The sequence below is a fragment of the Fistularia commersonii genome, chromosome 8 (genome assembly GCF_037954325.1).
Source record: "Fistularia commersonii isolate RoL2024-O1a breed Wild chromosome 8, RoL_Fcom_v1.0, whole genome shotgun sequence".
NCBI lineage: Eukaryota > Metazoa > Chordata > Actinopteri > Syngnathiformes > Fistulariidae > Fistularia > Fistularia commersonii.
In genome coordinates, this window is record NC_141291.1 from 17,709,943 (window position 1) to 17,735,262 (window position 25,320).

General features: G+C 39.3%; 1 protein-coding gene across 4 annotated transcripts in view; it reads right to left on the reverse strand.

Annotated features, from left to right (window-relative positions):
• Positions 1-25,320, reverse strand: part of ntng1a (netrin g1a) — a 121,161-nt gene that overhangs the window by 53,344 nt on the left and 42,497 nt on the right. For all 4 annotated transcript variants that reach the window (XM_086151473.1, XM_086151471.1, XM_086151470.1 and 1 more), the window contains exon 3: positions 11,328-11,971. In XM_086151473.1, coding sequence (XP_086007599.1) covers positions 11,328-11,971 — 644 coding nt within the window. The remainder of the gene's footprint in view (positions 1-11,327; positions 11,972-25,320) is intronic.

Here is a 25,320-nt window from a genome sequence, read left to right on the forward strand (position 1 = left end):
CATGACTGGTGGAACAACCATTGCCAGGCCTGTACGTTGCCCTTTTCTGTCCCTTTGCCACAGAGGACACAGACATGGTAACTTTCATCCGCTGTTGCCAGCAGTCTCATGCAGATGACTGCAAACAGGCAGCTGTGGCCTCTGGATACTTGTGCTTGTTTTGTAGCCGCCGAAGGGATTCACCTCATATCCTACCTCTGAATCATATCCATCCTCTCCTTGTATATAATTTCTTACCTTCACGGTTCGCATGTGTATTGCTTTAGGACATTTTTGCAGCTGAGAATTTCCAGCTAATTGGATGGGGATGCAATATCTATATATAACCTCGTCTTATATGGAATCACACCCACAGTTGGCTACTGTTGGTACTGCGTTTTGAAAAGAAAACAAAATGCATCCTTGGTTACGGCTAAGATCGCAGCTCATATTTTTTTTTGGGAGGAAGTCTAAAAACGGAGCCGCGTGAGAACGAGCGAGGCGAGGCGAAGAGTCTGAGCTAATAAATCGTGAAATAATTCGTCGCGCAAGGATCTTTCCGTCTCCTCCAGCTCCAACTTAATTTTATTTTTATTTTTATTTCCTTATAAAAGGAAACAAAAAAAAACACATTTTTGTCCAAAAGCACCTTATCAATGCTAAAGTGGCTATAACGAGTCAATAGGTGCACTCCAGTTGAATAAAAACATTGTGTTTTAACACAGAATATTCAAAAACTGAGATGCAGAGATTAAAGGGAGACAGGCGGGAATGTTTCCCGGACAGAAGTCTGTGGCGACAGGTACACTGATGTGGATGAAACATTGAAGGAAGGGACAAAGGAGGCTGAGAGACAGCTTGTTCAGACAAAATCTAAGGTAATGACTGAACGGCTCATTGAGTTCTATCAGTACTGTCATAAGTAACACAGATGCAGGTGTTAAAATGTCAGACTGAGATAAATGAAGGTTCTTAACCGCTCAAAGCAGAACAGTCGCCGGATGATGTCAGCTGAGTCGTCAGTGTCTAATGAGGATTTCAGAAAGTGCCCCTCACTTTGATGCATCTGTTGGTGTTTTAAGCTACAAGCATTTGTCACTGCACAAAAGACCCACACTGTCACCTCTCAAAGCAGAGTGAAACCTTGGAAGGGAAATATAAACATACACAGAGCGATGATATGTGTGATTTGCCAAACGGAAGTAGCCTCCTCGACTGGCCTGCATCTCCCGCCTTGGCGGATCCGTTGTGTGTCTGGGCTTTAAACTGATTTGACCCCCAACACCTACGCTCCAGTTTTTCATCGCACATTGTAACGTGTGACTGAGGATTCGCTTTTCCAGATATGTAAATCAAAATTACTTTAAAAATTGATAAATAAATAAATGAATAATTCAATAAACAAACACATAGATTTTCAATAGATAGATAATTAAATGAATAAATAAATAAATAAATAAATAAACATAAGATTCGGGACTAACTAGGAATTTGGTTAAGTTCAATTAGATATTTTTTTAATCTACTTTTTGTTTCATACATTCACTCTGTTTGCTTAGAGTAAACCTGGTGGTGTTGACAACATTTTGGCAAGCGGCTGCTACTGACAAAGAAGGTGTGTAGTGCGAATATATTTTTCTCAGAATTTTACCGTACCAAATGCAACTATTATAATACATATGAAAACAAGGATTTATGGGATTCCATCTCTGTTACTAGACAGTGACATATATAAAAAATACTGTTGGTAAAGAATTTATGTTTTTTTTACCATTGAATCCATAGAGGGAAAATCTTATACTCCTTTATTCACTGAAGAGGATTAAGGAAAAGGATTAACTCGCAACCTCTCTGGCTCTTAAAATACGTGTCTTACCCAATTTGTTGTGGCTCACAAGAGGTTGTGGGTCATTTGATTAGGGCTATGGGTCTTATACTAACATGTGGTGTTGATGTTAACAGATGTTCCATGTTATTTGGACCAATTTTCCTGTTCTGTCCCGTGCAAACATGGCAGTCTCCTACCAAAAGACTAATTCAGGCGGCTGATTCCAAATGGGCTGCAATGCACGGCAAGGTAAATAAATGCCTATAGTGGCAAATGAAGAAAGAGCGAGCAATAAAGTCAAACTAAGAGGGGTAGACAAGTGGAATGACTTATTCAAGGGGGAAGTGGGCAGGAAGAAACATGAAATTAGCACAAATAGATTATCTGTCGACCACGGGCAGGCCTAGGAGCAAGCAAAGCACTGTGAACGCGACAGAGGAAGGAGGGGAAGGAGGGTAAAAAAAAAAAAGCAGATTGACTTCTTGTATGCTCCTCCCTAAAGGGAGAGCCATCACTCACCAAATTGCTGATCTGTGGATGAAACAGATGTATTCAAAGCACATTTACACAGAGCTGCTGTAAGTAACCGTAATAGCATGACCCATGTGCTGTGTTGGAGATGTGCTGCAATATGATTTTTTTAAATTGAATTGCCAAGATAAAAGCTTTGCTTTATCCCACTTTTAAATATCATAGATAGAGTAACACGACACAGACGATGTAACAGAGAAACTGTGCTTTGAAAATGTCCAAGTCCTTCTTAAGATTAAAAATGAGCTCCATTGGAATGTATGTATCAAACCATTTGACCAAAATTGATAGTACAATACAATATCATGGATTGATATATATTGTTTGAGTGAGTGTGATTTGCTGATTTGCAGACTATAACAACATATGCAGAACTAAAAATATAAACATCAAAAGGGTTGAATTCATATATATATATATATATATATATATATATATATATATATATATATATATAAACAACATAAGGGTTGAATTCAGCTATATATATATATATATATATACATATATATATATAGGTGAATTCAACCCTTTTGTTGTTTATATTTGTTATATATATATATAACTATTTATCAATTTAGTTTAATAATTATTATTTGTATTTATGTGTATTAAGTGTATTCATGCATTAATTAATTAACTTTATCAACCTTTTCTATGTGTATCACAAACTATAATGCCATATTACAAGATGGAGACAAAGTTAATTGTTTTAATTTTTACAGCATGATGATTAAAAGCATTATAGAATCAAAGTCATAAATGTCATTAATCATATTGTTTGCTAGATGTTTTTGAACAGAAAAAAAATGGTTAAACCATTTAGGCCATTTTACAGTGTATAAATGATGGTTACCATGAGGCATTACTAGGAAAACGAAATGAACAGCAACAAGATAAAACATTATGAAGGACCCCTGAGGAAAGTTTCACCCCATTTACAAGCAGGGTGTCATTGCGGTTAGTGATAAATTATTGATCTGGCCCGACACAACAGAGCTTAATCAGAAAAGGTCACATGTAGGTCAGAAGAAAACACCTGGTTTTAAACTTCACCTTGTCAGTGAGATTAAATGTAAGCGTCATAAACTGGCATGTTACTCTTACTTGTTATTCCAGTGGCTTTACGGGAGAGTTTTCAATTCCAAAATAATCCAGAAACAGCAAAACACACTTATACTTCAAAAGCACTATTGCAAGGTTTTACTGAAGTTGCCGTATAACAGATTACAAGATTCAGTTCTTCAAGATATGATAAGATTACAACTTTGCTGTGGAGATGTGATATGATTCCTGCTGGTTATTGTTTGACGTATTCTATATTTTCTGTTTATTGTACAAATCTTGAGCTATAATTGCCTGATTAAATATTCATCCCACTTTGATTTGGGGCATAATGAATTAAGTTACCGCATGATTTCTTTTCTCAGCTCCTGGTTATTGTTCATATCAATTATTGTGAGTTTCTTACATTATTATTAGCATGATATCTTTGGCTCAAGCATTATTGAATATGGAAAATGATTCTGAGTAGTGCCATCAAGATACTAGCGGTTACTTTTGAAAAAATAGAGAAAGCAGACTTTTGAACTACCCTTATTGTCATACCCCTTATTTCAATTAATTGATTTATTCATTCTGTGCAGTTTATAAATTGAAGAAAAGCAGGAAGTATGACTTTTTCCCAGCACTAGCTCACTTTAGGGGAGTTTGATTAGGTACATTCAGTTAAATTGGTCAACTTAAATACAGAAACTTAATTAAACAACACCTGCAATGTGTATGTTTTTATCTTATTTTGTCTTCTTTTCTTACTGTATTCAAAAAACATCCTGAACAACGAATTACCTTGAATAGAACAGATTTGGTGTGAGACATCTCTCTTCTGATTCTCAGATTGTGACATAAAGTTAGAAAAAGAATGAAAAAAATAAAACTGTTTGCGGAAGAAAACAAAGAGCACGCAGATGTAGGTGTGTAGTGAGTTGGAAAAGGTACGTTGGGATGACAGAGAAGGCGTGCTTAGGGGAAGACAAAGGTATATTAAAGGGAGGTTGAAGAAAAGGGACAAAACAAAGCAAATTTTCTGCTACTTCCTTTTCATGCACACACACACACAAACACAAACACACACACAAACAAAAACAGGCAGATCTCACACTGTCTCACACACATCCATCGACATTTCCTTTCCAAATTTTGTCCTTCTACATTGAACATTTTTGAAAAACATTCAAAGTTTATCCGTTCGTTTGATACTAAAGCAGAGAATTATGTTGGACAGACATCCTCTGGTCCGACATAATAACATTTCTATTGCCAGGTTTCAGGAAGTGTTTTGTGTAAGAACATATTCCTTTAGGGCTTGAAAGTTACTTTCAAAATGACCATGTAAAAATGATCTACCTAAACTAGAGACAAAAGAAAAAAAAAAAAAAGGTTTTTTTATTTACTGAGTACATTTTATACATAGAGGGGGATGAAGGAGTATTTGATACACTGCTGATTTTTCAGCTTTTCCCACTTGCAAAGGATGTAGAGGTCTGTAATTTTTTTCATGGGGACTCATGGGGACAAAAATCTAGAAAAAATGCATTATATAATTTTCAAGTAATTCATTTGCTTATTTGGTACAGAAACCTTTGTTGGCAATAACAGAGATCAGACATTTCCTGTATGTCTTGACCAGGTTTGCATACACTGCAATGATTTCGGCCCAGTTGCTGGGCAATATGAACTTTAAGCTCCCTGCAAAGATTTTCTATTGGGTTCAGGTCTGGAGACTGGTTAGGCCACCCCAGGACCTTGAGATGCTTCTTACGGAGCCACTCCTCAGTTGACTTGGCTGTGCATTTTGGGTCGTTGTCATGCTGGAAGACCCAGTCCCGACCCATCTTCAAGGCTCTTACTGAGGGAAGGGGGTTGTTGGCCAAGTTCTTGTGATACAAGGCCCCGTCCATCCTCCCCTCGATGCGGTGCAGTCGTCCTGTCCCTTTTGCAGAAAACCATCACCTAAGAATGATGTTTCCACCTCCATGCTTCACAGTTAGGATGGTGTTCTTGGGGTTGGACTCATCCTTCTTCTTCCTCCAAAGATGGCGAGTGGAGTTTAGACCAAAAAGCTCTATTTTTGTCTCATCAGACCACATGACCTTCCATTCCTCCTCTGGATCATCTGGATGGTCATTGGCAAACTTCAGACGTGCCTGGACATGTACTGGCTTGAGCAGGGGAACCTTGCGTGCGCTGCAGGATTTTAATCCATGATGGTGTAGTGTGTTACTAATGGTTTTCTTTGAGACTGCGGTCCCAGCTCTCTTCAACGCATTGACCAGGTCCAGCCATGTAATTTTGGGCTGATCCCTGACCTTCCTCATGATCATTGATGCCCCACATGTGAGATCTTGCATGAAGCCCCAGACTGAGGGAGATTAACTATCATCTTGAACTTCTTCCATTTTCTAATAATTGTTTCAACAGTTGTTGCCTTCTCACCAAGCTGCTTGCCTATTGTCCAGTAGCCCATCCCAGCCTCGTGTGGGTCTACAGTTTTATCCCTGATGTCCTTGCAGCTGTCATGCAATAAAAAGCAAATGAATTACTTAAAAATCATACATTGTGTTTTTCTGGATTTTTGTTTTAGATTCTATCACTCACAGTTGACGAGTACCTATGATAAAAAATTACAGACCTCTGTACGCTTTGCAAATGACCATCAGTCAGTGGAAATAAATTTGGATTTATTAATCTGTGTGTTGGAAAAGGATGACTTCCTCACCTTTATCTTTTACATTACGCTTCTCAGAGGGGAGTTAGTGCTGTATTGTTATTTATTTTTTATTTTTTTTGCAGTTCAAAAGTGCCACTCTATCCCTGCTTTGGAATAGCAAAGACAATCCAAACAAACCAGAATACAAACACACTTAGAATATGACATGGTTAAAAATGGTTAGCTTGGTCCAGCTCTTCCAATCATTTTTTGTATCCTTTGTTTAGTAGACATAAACTAGAAGGCCAAATAGGTCAGTTAGCTGCTTAGTAGATATAAATTGGAAGGTTAAACAGGTCACTTAGCTTGGTGGAGTTTTGCTGAAGCTCACACGTCTGGTCGCACATGTGCTGTGACCCGTGTTTTGAGTGAGACGTTCTTTCAAACTGCCATGTACGTCAAGTGACCAATAGCATAGGGAGCACAGACAACAGACTAGCATCTAAAAACCTTTTTTTTTTTCGATGGCACGAAATGCAATAAAAAAATTAAAAAAAATTGAAGGGAATAAAAAAATTAAACAATTGAAGGGAAGCTTCCTACCTTTGTGTCTTAATGCCCATCCAGGCCAACATAAAAGTGGAGCATTCTCATTTTTTTTGTTATTAATTTATCTTATTCAGTTATTAATGCATACAAGCAGTGTCAGGAACTGGCAAACCTACCATGTGCTACTCAATATGTTGCCAGAGAGCCAGAATTTATTGGTGAATGAGGATTTATGAAAGACACTGAATAGCATTGCTGAAGTGGTGAAGTGGTCGTTTAATAATCAGTGTATTGGTTTGATCACTTGCCCATCCAGTGGATGTTTGGGAGTGCCCTAGAGCAAAACACTGGACCTCTAATTGTGTGTAATGACGAGCCATCAATGAATATGTGAACATTTTTTAGCAACAACAGTGACATGGAAATTCAGCAGTAGAATAACTTGTATGTGTGTGTGTGTGTGTGTGTGTGTGTGTGTGTGTCTGTCTGTCTGTCTGTCTGTCTGTCTGTTTAATTGGTGGGTGAAATTTCTCATTTTTGCCATCACATTAAAGTCTATAGATGAATACTTATTTTACTATATCATTTTTAACTGCCATTCTCTGTTTGGTTTGGTTTGTTATTTATTTGTCCTTTTATTTATGATATCATATGAGTGCAGTGGGATGCACCACCTCTGGATAATTCATCCAATACGCAGAACTGCAGCATTTCAGTTTTACACACACACACACACACACACACACACACACACACACACACACCAACACACACACACACACACACACACACACACAACACTGTTTGAATAGAGGAAGTCCATATGTTATGTGAAAATTATAATATTGTCATGTTGCATCAAATGAAATAAAAACATGCCAATAAATCGTTCACCACACATTTAATTGGATGTACTGATTCAACAAATTAGAGTCAATAATATGAATTGTGGGTGACTCATAAAAAAGGAAGTAAGAAACCCTGCCTACCTGTTCTCATGATGGGACAGGACATTAAAAAAACATCAAAATCTGTCCGTTTGACAGATTTGACAACTTCTAATACAGAAGTTCAAGATGGAATTGCAGCTGTCCATTAAAAAATATGAACCACCACTTTTTGAATTCTGGTCATGACTTATAGACATAAAATGACTGTAATCTAATATATATATATATAAAATAGTGTATAAAGGACTTCCCATTAAACTGCTGTGCAAACATGAAGAAATAATAGAAGAAGTCATTCATTCACTCTGTGTTTATTCTGTCTGACCCTGTAACCAGAAAGGCAGTGGCACTCCGTGTCTGCATTTGTCCTTCTGCATGTTTTTGGACATGATGAATGCAGACATGCATCAAGAGTAAAGTTGGTATTTCATTCATTTGGATAAAAAGGACGTGAAACTAAACAAAAAAGTGAATTTGAAAATGTTCTCCAGAGCAAAAAATAAGGACATTTAAAAAGGTTTTAGCAGTTGCTCTTCTTTTCTCGGTAAAGGGCTGCATATAGTTTGGTGCAGTGGATGCAAAAATTACCTCTAAAATTGAAATGCCTTAGGTGCGGATCCATCTGGGTGTCTGCTTCACCATGTACCGTCCCCATTGGTGATATTTGCTGAAAATGACCATGCGCTAAACCTGAGGTCGGTTACCTGCACTCGCCAAATCATTACCTCGAGGGATTTACAAATGATAGATGTGAAAATAGGAAAAAAAAAAAAAAATCAAAATCTTGATGTATCCAAGTAGTTTGAATGAGTCAAATAGCTCAAGTACTGCAATTCTTGTTTTCCAAAAACACTGAAAAATTTGAAATCCTTCATTGTTGGGGTTAATCATCTGAATAAGAATGACCAAGACTCTGCTTCAGTGAAGCTAAAAGCGTTGATAACTTCATTGCAGTGTATGCATCAACTATTTCACGAGATCAAGTAAACTATCCGTCAACCCTCCAGCCACACTTACTGTGAACCCTTGAGAGTTTTTTATTTCCTGACCTTCTCTAAATACCCCAACCAGCTCATATGTAAAACGGAAATTAAATAACAACTCCCACCAGGGAACACAAGGGTAAACAGAGGGAAAAAAAAAACTTTTAATTCAGTATCTATTAATTTGTTTAATTTCAACAGTCACAACAACCAAGTTCCTGGTATAAGGATTTTGTTATTATCATCTTGGCTGAGAAAAAACAGCTACATAACCGACAGGCTATATAAAAGTTTTGCCAGTGAAAGAATGATTCCGGTGGGATTTGTAGATCAAAAATCATAATGGTGCTCTGATTAAAAAAGAAGCAAAACATTCTGTTTACAGTTCTTCAGTTTGGGTTTTCATGGTATGTGCTTGCCATATTTCCCCGGGGTAGAATGAAGCGGGGCTGGGTCTTTCAGTATAATCTAAGGCTGGGACACAGAGCCCCTTCGGAGACGAGTCTACTCCACAAAGAAGAAACAGAGCGAGACATGGGGGGTGGGCGACAAAGAAAGATATCCTATGGTAGCCCGAATCTTCTCGAGCTTTAATTACAACGTATTGATCACTAACGGGGGGGTGGGGACAAGAGGGAGGGGGGTAGATTGAGTTGAGAAGGTGATGAAATTGTAGCCTTCAGTTACTGTAAGGCAAATGAAAAAAAAAAAGGAGGAAGAGCAATTATGCCAAAGTCATACAGTAGAAAATTAGAAAATCCTCACTTCCTTCCTCCGCACGCCCATTTAGCACTGCTGATACAATAAAAATAGTGAGAGTGTCAAATTCATTTACATCACAGGGCTGAATACATTGTTCGCATTCCATCTCACAGCTCCCTGCTTGGACTGATTTGAAATTCTTTGCATCGATTTTTTATGCCCAAGTGCCTCCGGTACAGTCCTTTCCCTTTAATCAACCACAGTACAATGGTCATGCATGGCTCTTTGCATCCCTGTAACAACTTTAAATACATGTTGCAGATGCAAAGAGGTCTACTTTGGCAAACTTGTTCTATCTCCCTGCACTCCCTATCTCTTGTAGGTTGACCTACTTTGGGAAAGAGCTTACGTTTAGTTCTTTGTTTTTTCACACTGTTGTGGCAAGGCCTGAAAATCTGAGCTTTCCTTTTGAATCCCCCTCCCCATTTTTTATCCAGGCGGATGGCAGCTGAGTCCAAGACAGTGAAATATGCCAGATTCAACCTCACTGCCCCTGCAAAATCGCTCCGCCGAGTCTCACAGAACTGTATTCTAGGGGTTAAGGAGCTTATGTCTCGTTTACGACGCATGGAGAAAAGAGCTAAACAGTGATTTGCCATGGGAGGGGGGGAAAGGAGAGTGAAGCCTCTCTGTGTAGAGTGTATCTCATTATTGCTGAACTGTGTGTTACCTTTGGTAAACAGTGGGGAACATTTCTCAGGCGAATGTCACTCTAAAAGCAGCAAGCTAGCAAACGGCTGTGGCCCGATGGTGGCACACAGCCATTCCTCAAATATACAGCCCCAAAGGGATGTATGGGTTTACTTGTGATTAGTCGGATAGGATAAATATTCTGCATTTACGACGGCGCCGCCTTTATTTCCGTGGGTGTTGAATAGAGGCCTGATCCAAAGTCTTTTTTGTTGGTAAATTCCCTCTAGTTATTTTTTTGTTGAATGACCTTCTCAGTCACAAGCAAGGTCAATAATTCAATCTGGGAGTGAGACGCTCATTATCATATTCCTTTTCTCCCAGGGTACCTGCGCATTCATAGTGACCCGCAGTGCAGTTAGAATCCATTCTGATGGCAGCTGTCATCCAGTTTAATGGCAAATTAATGCAATTAATAAATGAGAGATATCAATAGTTGGAAGGGATTTGGACATATAAATGAAAACAACGTCAGATCAGTAGACATTTTATGGCATTCAAATGGTCTCTGCTAAAGATGCTTATTCTTTTGCTTGGGATTGACTTTTTTATATAAAGCCACACTGATACTGGTGACAGATATTTGAGAGACTGAGGGGGCGTTTCCGGTATTAACGTTTGTACTCATCTCGCCGACCCGTCTCCGAACAGAGGAGTGCAGCGGCAAAACTGCTGTAGTGAGCCAAAGTCTGGAAGCCTGTCTTCGACACTTCTACCCACAGCCTCAAATTGTTGTGATGTTCCGCCACTCTGCACTTCTAGACTGCAAGGCTCTCATGTGTGAAGAGCAAAACAAGAGTAATTAAATCTTCATTTCTCCACCCCTACAACCACATTGACATCTGTTAAACTGAAAAACCACACACTGTAAAACATACCCACTTAAGTCTGTACCCCAAGTGACACTTCTTGGTGCATCAAGAAGTGCTGAAGGCTTCTGTTTGAGTCTTTACAATAACTGTATGGTGACAACTCGTTCTCAGGTTGTACGGTGAATTTAGTAAATCAAAGACTAATTAAAGGATGCAGTTGCCTGACATCTGAAATTCTATCCCATACGTCTTCCACTGACTAAAACACCGACAGCCGAGTAAATCTAGCGCTCAAAAAAGAGCGGTTCAGCATGGTCTGAGCGGCTTGGATAATTAAGTCGTGCTGACAACCGATGAACTCTGCACATTATTATGGATCCGCGACCTAATTGGAGAGAACGGTAACAGTAAACACATTCTTCTTTACTGCTGGGAAGTTGTACTGTAGTTACACTGGAGCGACTGAAATAAAAGATGGCAGTCTTGACAAGAAGGCGTTCAGAGGTGAAAATTAAGGAAGAACTGATGTCTCACCTGCCCTGGACCTTGATGTCAGAAATGGCATAGAAATATCTGGAAAGGTTGTTCTCATCGACCATCGTAGCTCCTGTGGCGGGTCGGAGGAGACGGACCCTTAAGTCTGTGATGGTGAAGAAATCCCTCAGGTTCTTGGTCGTGTCCAGCTGCCCGTAAAGTGAAGCCATGTTGTGGAGCCGAGGCCCGGCAAAGAGCGCAAATCGGTCCTTGATCTCAAAGCGGACCGTTTTGTCGTGCTTCCAAACATAGCCGCGCGAGTACTCCTCGGTGCAGATGATGTCCAGCAGAGTATGCTGGGTTAAGTCCTGCACCGTCTTCGGCTCCATGGTGAACGCGTCCAGGCAGTCAGTGGCATAGAACTGGTAGGGCTGCCAGGTTCGCCCATAGTCGAGCGACTTTTCTAGAACCATCTGCTCTGGCCTGCCGGACTCAAAGGTAAGGACAATGTCATCGGTCAGCTCGATGGTCTTGTTCCAGGACAGCGTGATGTTCACGAGGAGAGCTTTTGGGTACTTTTTCCAGGACGTGGACTGCCAAAAGGTTGTGGGATTTCTGCCCTCGATATCAAACATGAGCTCCGGAGGATGGGCAAGCTCCTCTGTGGTGGCGTCACATTCATTATTACACATGTAGGGGTTTTCCTACACAGAGAAGGAAGAGGAAATGTTATTAGTTGTGGCAAGGAAGTAACTTACGCTAAGCGCACAGCATTGTATGTTTTCAGGATATCTCTGCGACAACAATTTAAGTCATTTAACTCATTGCCCATTTCACAGCAGCTGAATGTCTAGTATAACAAACACGCTTAAATATCACTCGCGGTTTTACACTTTCGTTCCCAACATGCTTTAAATTCATCAAGGCACTTGCTTGAAACCACTCTTTCCAAAAACATTTGTCCGATTTACCACAAATCATTACCAGGCAATGTTCTCGCCTTGCTCCCGAGGGGCTCAATCTAGCTGTCTGGGGGAAGAGGCACTCCTCCAAGAGGACCTTTCAAGTGCTACAAGCTCCAATTTATCAGGACAAGATAATCCACTACTTGATTAGGTGGGAGATGTCACCCTGTGCGTGTGCACTGAAGGGTATGCGCGGCTGTTGGTGCATACGTGTGTGTTTGTGCGCGCGCATGTGTATGGGTGGAAGTGAGTGTGACGCACTGAAGAAACAGGGAGAAGCAAGCCTCCGATGTAAGGCGGTCTAATGAAGCAGCGAGGCAGCCATCGAGTAAGTAAGAGGGAGAAACAACTCCATTCGGCTAACAAGCTTTGCAAGTTTACCCCTCATCCTCCAAGGCAAGGTGAGAATGAAACAGGGATCTGTCAGGCCTTCTGACTGTCGCAGGGCCCCATTAATATCCTGTCTGGACCGGCCCCTACAGGCTCCTTCTAGCATGGTCAGCTGTGGTTAGGATGAGGAAAAAAAGAGTCAGGTCGTCTGTGGAAAATTCCACTCGGGGTCTCAGCGTAGCGTCTTGTGGTGGGAGGTTAGGTGTGCCATGAACAGCAGCATCTGGTGCACCACGTATCCAGACGTGTAATAACTCATGTGAGACAGTTATGCTTGCTTGAACAGTCTCTAAAAAAGCACACGTGGCGTATAGCACGGCTGGCTGTGTTGCAGCCTGTTAGAAACGAGCCTTTTAAGATGCGAGCTTTGAAAAGATGGATGAATAACGAATGGAAGGAGCAAAGATGTCAAGTAGGGAGGAGGGAAGAAATCGTGGCTGAAAAATGTAATTAAATGACAATATGTGTCGGTACATGCACTCCAGTGCTACTGTCAGTCCCTACTGACAACAGACAGGGATGATATTACAGCTCCTTTTCAAGTTTGTAACAAATGCTTATTGTTATACAATTGATGATGGAAATGTGGGATAAATTCAACATCAACCATGTAGGCTTGTGATGTAGATGTCAAACTGCGGGCTGAAGCATCCTGACGAACACTAAAAGTATCGGTTCAGGACTGGAGTAAAATATGCTGTTGCCATTGAGTTAGGATTGAAAAAAATAGAAAATAACAAATATAACAAGTGACAATATATAGATTTCAATGTGGCTGTGGATAGACAGGATGGCATGTAAAAAACTTGCTGTGGCTTTTAGTTTTTCCTCAGAAACCCTGGAGCTTTTTTCATGTTAATTAAAGAAAATAGACATGTTTCAGATTTGCTTTCTGAAGGTCATTAATGTAGGGTTGGACTTTTAGCTGTAGGTTAAATGATCTGTAATGATTATTTATTACATTCATAGAAAACAGAAACTCCCAGAAATTCTCCTCTCTCTCTCTCTCTCTCTCTCTCTCTCTTATACACACACACACACACACACACACACACACACACACACACACACACACACACACACATATCCGAGTCGCCACTCGCAGCAGCACATTTTTGTAATCAGGCAAGGATTTATCCTTATCGATTCTTAAGGCAAAGCAGGTGAAAACCTGCTGTATGTAGCACCTGCCAACCTTGACCAGGCGTGCAGCGCTCCTCGGAACACACAGGTTAAAAACCTTTCATTACTACCTCTTTTGCTTCTCACCCCGTGACAAAATACTGCCTTTATGACGATCAATAACCTCAGCGGTCAGCGCAGAGAAAAGGATGAGATAAAATGCTGAGTGTATGGCCTCGTGAAAATCAATGGGAGATATCAGTGTTTTACTGTCGCACCACTGAAGGCTCTGTTACTCGATTAATGGGTTGGCACATATTAAAATAAATGGGAACTCCCAGCACAGCGATGCAGCATTTCTGTAATTACAAAAGATGTTTCTATTAATCCCAGTGTGATGGTAAGTGGGCAAGTTTGGATCTGGGAGGTGGGGTCAAAGCCAGTATTGAGGTTTGCTACGATGTAAAGATGGCAAAGGGGCTTAATATGATTATTAGTGTTGAGATAGGCTGAGGATGTGTGTTTAAGTGCCTGCTTTTGTATCCAAAAGTATAGAATTGGGGTTGGGAGCAAATTATTACAATTTGAAGCTACTCTAAATTCCCTAGATTTTATTCCCATGAGTGTCAAACTGTCTTCCCAGCTAAATAGAGGAGTTAAAAAAAATTGTAAGTTAGAGGACAATAAATCTCATTAAGTCCATCACATTGTTTAGGTCACTGAAATCTCTCTCGTGCCCTCACATCCCCCCTTTCTCTGTCTATGCATATCAAGGAATTTCAATGCTTTTTAAAGCTGCAATTATATACAAGGATAGACTAAGACGTTAATTGCAATAGGAAAAATGTATTAAGAGTTTAATTTGTAATCCACATAGCTATTTTATTCTATTTTATTTTGTTTTATTTTATTTTATTTTATTTCATTTTATTTTATTTTATTTTACTTTATTTTATTTTACTTTATTTTATTTTATTTTATTTTATTTTATCTTATTTTATTTTATTGTTTCATCCTTGATGTTTTAATCTAGGTAAATAAATAAGAGTCACATATGCCAGATCGGGCTCTACACATTTACTGTATAGCTGAAACTGAGCGCGAGGTGGTGTATCTAAGTCGGAAGGTTTTGGCCATGTCTTCTTTAAAATAAGATATGACTGCAGTGGCAGAAATCCTTGGCCCGTCTGCACCTGAACCACTGATGGAGGATGGGACTTGAGGGAATATAAATTTACTGACTGCTGACAAACCATCGAGATTGATGGACTCCCACCAATCAAATCAATCTGTATGTGTGACAGATGTCTTGCACTTGTAACTCAGATAGAAAATTGAACCCATCCTCCATCATTCCCCTTTACTAGCCTGGCTTTCTTCTCTTATTTCACTTAATTCTATTCATTAGTGATCAGTAAGTGAATGGTGTTTTAAATTTAAAATCCTTTTTTAACCAACAGAGACCCCAACCTTTAATTTGATATGAATTTTTAATTTTCCCCAGATGTTTGGGATCAGTAGAATTTGAATAATCTTTGAACGTAATGACACTTTTGCAAAATAGATGTCCTTATATAGAGCTAAGTTGTTTATCATATCATTCAAAAATGACAAAGAAAGATCTCAAAGTGTGAACAATGCTCCAAACACTGAGGACACCCCTATCTTTACACTTCTGGGGGGCAGGGGATGAGTTAGTAACAGAGAACCAGCATCAATCAACAAATACTTCTAATACACATGTCATAAACCACATTTATAAAGACAAAACTGAAAAAAACGGATTAGGTCCCATTTCATGGTCTCACGTGTTTCATGGAATAAATGTATAGGAGGAATGAAAATGCTGCCTGTCAAAAAGAGAAAAAAAAAAGAAAAGAAAAGGAAAGAAATGCTCACCTAAAGTACAAATTAAGGCATGTTTTATTCATTTCTCTTGCTCATGTAATAAGCCATAGAGAAACCTGATGTCGACAAAGGAACTGAATTAGTTGACAAAAAGCGTTAATAAAGATCCATCCATAAAAAGTGTTGTTTCATTTCCTGGATTGTCTATTTCTGTCATCAGACGATTGGATAAGAGAAGAATGATGCAACTCACTGCTCGGTAACAGAATTTATTGTGGTGTGGCTGAATCTGGGAGATAAATTCACTATTACATCTGAGCAAACACTCATAGAACCGCTATATCAATTATATCAATGGTTATACCACAAACCCGAACAGCGGCTTTTATTTCTATTTACCTTTGCGCAGTAGGCTTCAGAAAATGCAAAACCACTATCATTCAATGCCTGTTTCTTTACGGCAGTGGAAGTATTTCTGATCTTGTTGTTAACATTGAGAACTTTGAATGGGTAGAATAAGTCATTTTTGGTCTGACTCTTCCAAAGATATTGAGAATATCTTGACAATTCAATCAACTTTTTTTTTTTTTTTTTACACACAATTCGAACCGCTTGATTGTAAATATTTATTCACCAAACCAACAGTTACATGCGCTAAATGTTAACATTCTAGAGTTTATTCAGAAATCACAACATAAATCTATCCGTGCATTTATAAAGCCACTTTCTAAGCTATTTTACCAAAGAATATAATCACTGTCATTTGCAGTTCAACCTGCAAAGACAGTTCAGAAACACACATACGCATAAAGCATAGTTTCCCGTCTTCGTCTTTTCGAGACAGATGGAGTTAGAGGAGAAATGATTGAAAGTTAATCACAAGTAGATGCCAGAGCCCATGAAGTCCTACTGAGAGCAATAATTTGCTTCTTCATCCCAAGATCCCCCCTATTTTTCCACACTCTCTCTGCATGACACTTCATTAAAACCTTTTCCAAAGAACGTCTGACTCACACTGTGATCTTGAATTGTATCTGGGGTTCAACTGTATTCTGTGGAACACTTTTTATGCCCTCGGAACTTGAATAGATCATACCTGAGAGGATTCATGGTTGGCATGATGCTTTTAATTTCAGTATAATGTTTTTTCACTTAATTCAAAATATGACCTTTTTTGGACATTTTGTAAGGCGAGGAAATCTGATTATGTGAAAGTTGATTTTTTAGCTTTACAAATGGATAACAATATCAGATATTATTGAATTCACCGTGAGGAGATGAAAACGGTAACAACCACGGTATGAATCTGTATGCATCTCAGAACCGAAGAAGCCTCCCGTATGAGGGGTGAAACGTCTACAAGTGAAGAAATTCCAGTTTCTTCAAGTCCAGTTGCCAAGACAGGAGGATTTGGACAAAAATTCCCCATGACCTTGATGACTGAGAACCTCCACTGACACGTTATGACACGCAACCAAATACACTTCCTCAGCGTTTCAAGTGTGGAATCACACACTAGACTCACAAATGACCCCTTGGTGAAGTACTGCCTTGTTGACAATACACAAACTGAGAGCGGTGCATTGTTCTATTTGTCTGTAGCCATTTTTCTAATTATACTTTATGTCATCTGACAATTTATGATCATGAGAGGCAAGAGTGAAAGAGAAGACGTAGAGCTGGAGAGACAGCTTGCTGAATGATATGCACCCTATTTGCAAGGGTGGGAGTGTAAAAAATGTGTGTACATTGTTGACCCGGTCATTTGTGCCAAAGCAATTTCTCACTCTCATTCGCTTTGATTATCACTCTTATGCAGATACCGTATGCTGGCTGTTGAACCGCCAGCACTCGGGATGAAATAAATTTTATTAGTTTTGTCTAATATCATCTGACCGCCCATTTATCTCTCCGTCTATTCATTCATCTTCTTTTCTACCCAAGGCCGGAGAAGGCCGAAGTCCATCCCAGCAAGCAGTGGACAAGACACACAATCCATCCTGAGCAGGTTAGCTGTCTGCTTCAGGGTTAACCATCATATGGCATGATTTAAAAAACAGTCTACATGATAACGGTTGTTCGCTGATCAGAAAAATCTGCTACAGCCAGAAAAAAAAAAAAAATTGAATAATAAGATAAAGCTCAAGGTAAAAAAAAAAAAAAATGCATATGTTTTGTAATTGAATCAACGCCACAGAGGTTGTATGTGTGGGTGCATTGTGATAGAAGTGATTTAATGGATGTATTTGAGGAAAATAGTTACTGATCTTCAAAATCATTTTGTTAGGGACATTTTATGTTATTATGTCCTACGAGAAATTCCTCCAAAAATGATTTAGGGGAGATCAGCTGAAGCCAGGTATCATGTATCCTATTCATTATTTTGAATACTGCTCTATATATGTAACATGTTTTGTAAGTACATATTTATTTCTAAGCTACTTTTAAAAGTAAATCTATATTGCTAGTCCTAGGTTAGTTTGAAGAAAGGTTTGGGTTTCTTCAAAAGTTTGGCGGATTTCCATTACACTTTTACATCAATGCAGTTATCCTATTTATATGTGCCTCTTTTTTCAAAGGCGTATGTATGAGTGTTTGTGTGTGGGAGCGTGTGAGATGGGTGGGGGGTTGAAGTTATCCCTGCTGCATTAATGAGACCTTGTGTTCCACGATAGATTTCTTCACCTCGACCCAGGGGCTTGATTGAAGCGTCGCTCTCTCAATTTCAAAACCTCTCCTTCTCCCCACCAGTCATACCGACACCTTTACTGGATCCCACCTCTCGCTCCAGCTCTCTCTCCCATGGTGATAGGTGGTGCAGACAGAGAGAGGGGCTTAACCTGGACGTGGAATGAATATTGGATGCCAGTGTGACAGATTACAGTGGTAATAGACACCCAGACCAAATCCTCACAAGGATTACAATCATATTTTCAAATGGCTTAGGGTCGGCCGGAGGTCAAGCAGCCTGGACGATGGTCAACACGGTGACTAGGGATCTGAAATCACATTCTCGGGCCCCGATATTCACCGAGCTGTTCTTGACGGGAGAGTTTTTAGAATATATTTTAATAGATTCTTCTATCACATGTACCTGCTTTTACATTAACCTTCAGGTCAAACAGTTCAGAGCTTTCAAAATAAATTAATCATTTATGAATTTGTTGAAAGAAGATATAGAGTGTTAGTTTTGGCTAAGGTGTTCAGGGCAAACTCATAAGCCATTGTCTGCTTTCTCATTTCATTTAAAATCAGAGTGTGGTGGGAGAAAATTAAAAATACCAAGATAAAAGCATTTGAAATCCTAGTTACACTCCAAAATATTTACATGCAGGATCCTATAAAATAAAAATTTGACAATCGGGTTTTCCTCTATCAAATATTTTATATTAAATCATGAGATATGGACATCCATCCATTATCTATACCACATGCTGTGTAGGGGAGAGCGCTTGTTACTTGGGTGAAGGGGGAGTTTATGTCATAGGAAGTACAACCGGTCGCTCTTTCGTTAACACCTCCTGAGCATTTTTGAGTCCTCATTTTACCTACTGAATGTCAGAGAAAACCAGAGAACCTAGACAGAAGCAACCGACGGCACGGGGAGAACATGGAAACTCCACACGGAATAGCTTCATTTGAATTCTGGAACTGAACTACTGACCGTCTAGAGGTGGGGGTGCTGAGCGCTACATTACCATCCTGGCGCAGACATGGGCACGATTAGGTTCACAAAAATCTGCCAAAGACATCGCAATTGAATTTTTAAATAAACAAGATTTTTTATTCTTTTTCATGTAGTGTAACACTTGAATTGATGTTTTCAATCACTGGTAACTTACTTGTAAATTTTACAATGCTTGTCATATTTGAATATTTTCTTTGTTTTTTTTATTTATTTATTTATTACTATTTTCTAAATTCTGATTTTAAACCCGTTTCTGGAGGGCAAAATTCTACATTTTGATGGCTGAATATTGCGTGTGATTTATGCATACAAGGGCTCTTGTTTACCATTTATTCATTTTTTTGACCTTGCTGCATCATCTGACATAAACACCAGCCGAAGCAGCTTGATGACAACTCAGAATGTACAACAGATGAAAAATGGTGTTTTGTAGCACCGATGGGGGGAATCCGATATTGATCCATGCACTGAGCTGGTCTGGTCAACAACCTTCAGCACCACAGTGTTGCCCATCCAGTCAACTCCGGGGAGGTTATGAGGCGAGACGACGCATAAATGTCCTCACGGTGCGTTTCATCGCTATCAGTGCAAGTAATTTAGGAGATTCATGAGCCTTAAAACAATAGCAACTCCAGCACATACCTTCCACACATTCACATGATATAAAAAACAATTTTATATTCTATTATCTTTTATATGGCACAGCAAATCCCATAGGGTGGTAATACAGTACGGCTGGGATGACAGGATGATACCCCATGCTTAAGAGATGGTATATTTGTAAGTGTGAGGCAAGTACACTCATCAGTAGCCACACCCAGGGGTGTTTTTTTTTAATGGCTATAAGTGTGGCTTTAACACAGGCTGTAAACGTGACAGGTTAATGGTACAGAACAGTGCTTTGTCACGGTAAAGCACAAATTGAGATAATCTATTATCTTTAACTTTACAGTTAAACCTCATCTCTGCCCTCCATATGTTTTTAGGGGTAAAATATGACATCGAAAACATGTCTATAATACCTGGCTACACAGACATAAAGGGAAATTTTTTTTTTTTCCCAGAGCATTTTCCCCTCCAACTGTTATTTTCAAATGTCAATACTCAGGTTGTATAAAACAGTATGAATAATTGTTAGCAATACAGTAATGATAGAAACCACCCGTCCAATCAAGTTACCGTTATAGCAACATCCTACGGCGAGTCTCGAGCACAAGGGGAAGGACATGACTCTTGTCCAAAAGGCTTTATTGATCCGCGAGCAGCTAAAATGGCACATCTCACAATCTAAAAAAGGCCTGTCAGATAACATGAAGGATTTTTCACGCGCTTAGACTTGAAAACAAGCCATGATTACTTCTTATCTTTTAGCAGAGTGTCCCCTCAGGAGTTGACGTTGTGAAGCTGAGGCTACATCGGTCCCTCCATCCCCCGATCGCCGTTCCTTTCTCGCTCTCTCGGCTCTCCATCAACCTCTACTTTTAATGGTATAATACACCACATATCCTGTAAGGAAGCCTCCCGGAGAGACATGGATCACTGTCACCTTGACCGAGCTACCAAGCTAACCCCGGCACGGGGAGCCGCTCTGGCTTCTTCCCCGAGGAAGTGACCCCCTGCCCTGCCTGCGACAATAAGGCTTCCTTACATATTATTGCTAGATCCAGGCTTGCCTCCTCCGATAAAGAAAAGGCAATGAAGCATAAATTGATAATCGAGCTGAAAGAGGAAAAGTGTTTGCATTGTGGTGCGATATTAAAAACAATATGACATTTGCCATGTGGTTATATTTGACGTCATATTGAGAAATATAGTGATCACAATAACCTCTGTGATTTTGAAAATTTATCATGACATACTGATAGGTGATATCACAGTTTTTGGAATATTTGATTGTTTGTGCTGAATTATGTGAATTATCTGAGCATTTAAGCATCATTCCACTGATGTTTATTAAAGCCAGATGTTGCTGTTATTACAGGGAATGTCGCTTTAAAAATAAATTAAAATGTGATCTGTTTTCCCCTTTTTATTCTTCTGGCTATCTCATTACCCCTTACAAAATTTTCACTGATCTTAACATCATTGAGATTAATCAAGATTAATTTCCTTTTTTTGGCGGGGGTCAATTTCTTGCTGAACAAAAGACATAATTGAATTCGTGGTTGAATGCGCTAAGTCGAATGTAGCCGCAGTAGGTTACGCTTTTCAGGTAGCAGAACTGAATGTGGTCATTATCCTGTTTTGGCATATCAGCTGTTAATATTTGAACAGCAGGCTTGTTAAATAATTCTTACATGAAATCTTAATAACTTTAACTGTAACGACTAATATCGCAACCTCAGTTGTAACATACTGTCGAACAAGGAAATGTCTTTTTTTTTTTATTGTAATCATGATTATAATAACCAAGGACAGTTTTACAGTTATTTCTCTAGTCAGTCAGTCACAGCTGAGGATCCCTCCTGAGGTGTCTGAGTTTTCCATATCCATCATTATTACATTTTTTTTTTTTGTTCTACTTATCTATTGACTGGATCTCTGAGGTAAACTGTGCAAACTTGAGGTTATTTGTGTTTCTGCTTTGGAGAGGGGTAGAATGGGACCATTTGGATAGTTTGTATGCTACGTGTTAGAAAAAAATAAAAGTCCTAGCTGTTCTGAATCAGGCTATTATCAGTTATTCTGTGTGTTTTTGATGTCTCTGGTTTATTGTTCACCTTTATAAGAGAAAGTGGGGCCGTGTGTCCGTTTCTTCTCTGCTCTCAAAGAGCTTTCGGTCACACTTCACTCCTATTGAGCTCTTCTCAATCAGACTCCGCTCATCAAGCTTCTCCCCTCATTAGTGGCTCCACAGACCCCGGATTTACTCTATTTCTGTTAATGAGCACTTGTGTGTCTGTCGGCAGCGGCCGGAGTGGGGGGTAAATTTAGCACCTTATCATCTCCGAAGGGGTCCAGGGCATCAGGTCGGGAGGGAATGTCAGGGCATGATGTCACAAAAAAAAAAAAAAAAAAAAAAAAACTATCCTTGTATTGCTGAATTAATCCAGCCTTTAGGTTTTGCTTAATTAATTTATAAAATTTTAAAGTTTGTGTTTTTAGAAGATGATTAAAATCAATATTGTTGTTGAGCCGGCCGTTCCCAGAGTGGATATTTAATAGTGCAGGCTAGTTGGGATTCAGCTCCAGGCCTCTCCGTCAGATCACTGAAGGTCTATTTAGACATTCTACTGGGAACCTTTATTCTTCTCCCCCCTTTATTTTTCTTTCTGTCTCTTTTCCTCTTCTCAATTTTTTACCGCTGAATCTAAGAAAATGATTGGCAGACGGCTCCTGGGAAAAAGAGCTCGGGCCTTTTCCTCTCTCAGAGCTCAGAGGAGCACGACACTCAAACACACTGACAGGCAAAGTGGCCTTGCACACTCAAAATGACACGCAGAATCAGAACCAAATAAAATAAGGATACACACACACACACACATGCACACATATAAGCACACACTGGAATCCACAAGAAAAAAAAATAGTTAAGAAAACACATTTTTAAAGTCCCAGCTTCATTAGTATATAACATTTGGGGGACTTTTTTTTTTCCTTGATTTTACCTTCAGCTAATCTCAGTACTGGCAACCACAAAGTAAATAAAATAAAAATAAAAAATTAAAAATTACAGAGCCAGAGGGAACTACAACTGCACTAGGCTGAAATTATAGATGAATTAAGCACTCAGTTAGCGATGAATTAAACCGAGAGATTCAAGTTAATGAGCCCATGCAGAGCAGTGTTTATATCTGTGAGTGTGTGAGCGCGTGCGTGTGTGTATGTGTGTGTATGTATGTGTGTGTGTGTGTGTGTGTGTGTGTGTGTGTGTGTATGTGTGTGTGCGTGTGTGAAAACTGGGTTGTCTGTAGAATTCCTCACATAAATTTTTGCCAAACACATGAGCATGCTGGTTTAAGCTGCGATTCAATTTAATTAGGAAATTTGATGCAGTGGCTGATCTTGTGATCACTGAACAAGCTTGTGCTCATTAAGAAAAAACTGACCATCCTTGAATGGTAGAAATAAATGGCCAACAAATCATTGTTGACGTTATCCAGTTGCCACTGCTTTGAAATAAAGCTGGTTTATTCTTGTCATCTGTCATTTACTTCTAGGATTCCAAAATTCTTGTCACTGGAGTTGGACCTTTCAAGGTCCCCCTGTTATACAATAGCTTTTATTTGTTCCTTTTGTTGGGAGCATCACAGAAACCAGAATGTGTAAAGTTGACTTGAAAGGAAAAAGCAAAAAGCAAAATAAAGGTAAAACCTCACTGCTACCATTTCATTTTTATTGTATATCTAAGATTCATAGTCAACTGGAGAAAAAATATGTGTATATGTAGGTGTGTGCATGTGCATGAGAGGGAGCAATAGAGAGAGAAAGAGTAGTTTTTATTGTATGGTTAATCTATGGTCTCTGATAATGGATTCAAATCAAAATTACATGTTAAACCTTATTATTTTGAGTTGGATATAATTCCAACAATTCACTTATATTGATGTAATGACATGTTGTTGTCTTAGCAGCATGATAAATTTGTTACTAAGTGTTAGACAATTTTCTGTTACCATCCTATTGTTGGACAATTTCCCTGTACTTATCCACTCCCATTGACACTCTCACTCTCATTGAATCATCCCAAGGTCCTGTAATGGACTCGGATATAGGTACCTTCATACACCAGTCTTCAAGATAAGCACTGTTTTTCATTCCTTTCTTTATGTATAACACCTCTTATGTACATGTAGCTCTGTACTTCTCAATGCATGTATATATAAATATAAAAGGGACTCAGTATAATCAATAAATAGCCAGAAACAGCTTCTGTCTCTGTTTCTCTCCGCTTCCTGTACAAACTAACCTCTGATACAATAAGGCTCATCCGCCATCGGACACTAGCCTTGGACTGTGGGGACGAGGACGGCCCACCGCGGTTCCCAGCATTTGCCACCACTACCTTGCCTCAAGACCGTCCTCAACACTGAGATTTACTCCATTGCCGGGAACCTAATTTGTAAGACATTCCTGCTAAATGTTCTAAATATTGAATGACATGTCAACTTGTTGATATTACACTGACGAAGAAGAAAAAACGCCTTCATTGTCACATGAAGTGTCACATACAGAGAGCACAACATCCGTGAAACTGAATTTAACCCATCATGGATGAACAGAAGGCGGCTGAGGAACAGCTGCCAGGGGAGCAGTTAAAGCAGACCTGGGGATTTTAAGGACGGCGGGCGACATCCGGCCCGTTTTGCTTTTTTATCAGGCCCGCCAAACAATTTTCTTTGAATGTTTTTAATCACTATTGAATTTAGAAACTTCTTTTGTATTCCCCTTGTTTCATTTTGTATGGATGATTACATACAAAATAGTGTCGGTACATTTATATAATCATAAATTGATTAAATTTGACATAAAATGCCAAAACATTAAAATTTTTTAATCGCAATTTTCATTTTGTTCAATTTACATGATACCTTGTTGGCCCCCCGCATAAAATTGAAATAAGTAATGTGGCCCGACACCCAAAATAATTGCCCGTGCAACGATGCCCCGCAACTAGTCTGCAAGAAAATTACAGAATCAAGCTGGATTCACCTGTTTGCAGCCACACCTGCCGTAGAGAAGGGGAACATGCTGTGGGATTTTCTCCAGATGAAAAGATGTTTTTAGAATTGTGAAATCCCGCAGTTAGACCCTCACCCTTCTGCTCACTGAAATGTTCCCTGATTTCAAAACTCAGCAAAGTCAGGGTTCAGCCCTCAGAACCAGGCTAAAGCGACCATCTCCAGAAAAGACCAATGAGCTAATGACATTGACCCCTGCTCCATCACAGCATTGTTGAATTCAGATATGAAAACTGAATTCCTGCTTTCCTTCACTTCTACACAAAAATGTATATCTGTACATAAATGGAAGACCATCACATTGATGGGTAGTTTAATATATGACAGCTTTTACAGCCCTGTCCATCACTTTGATGAAG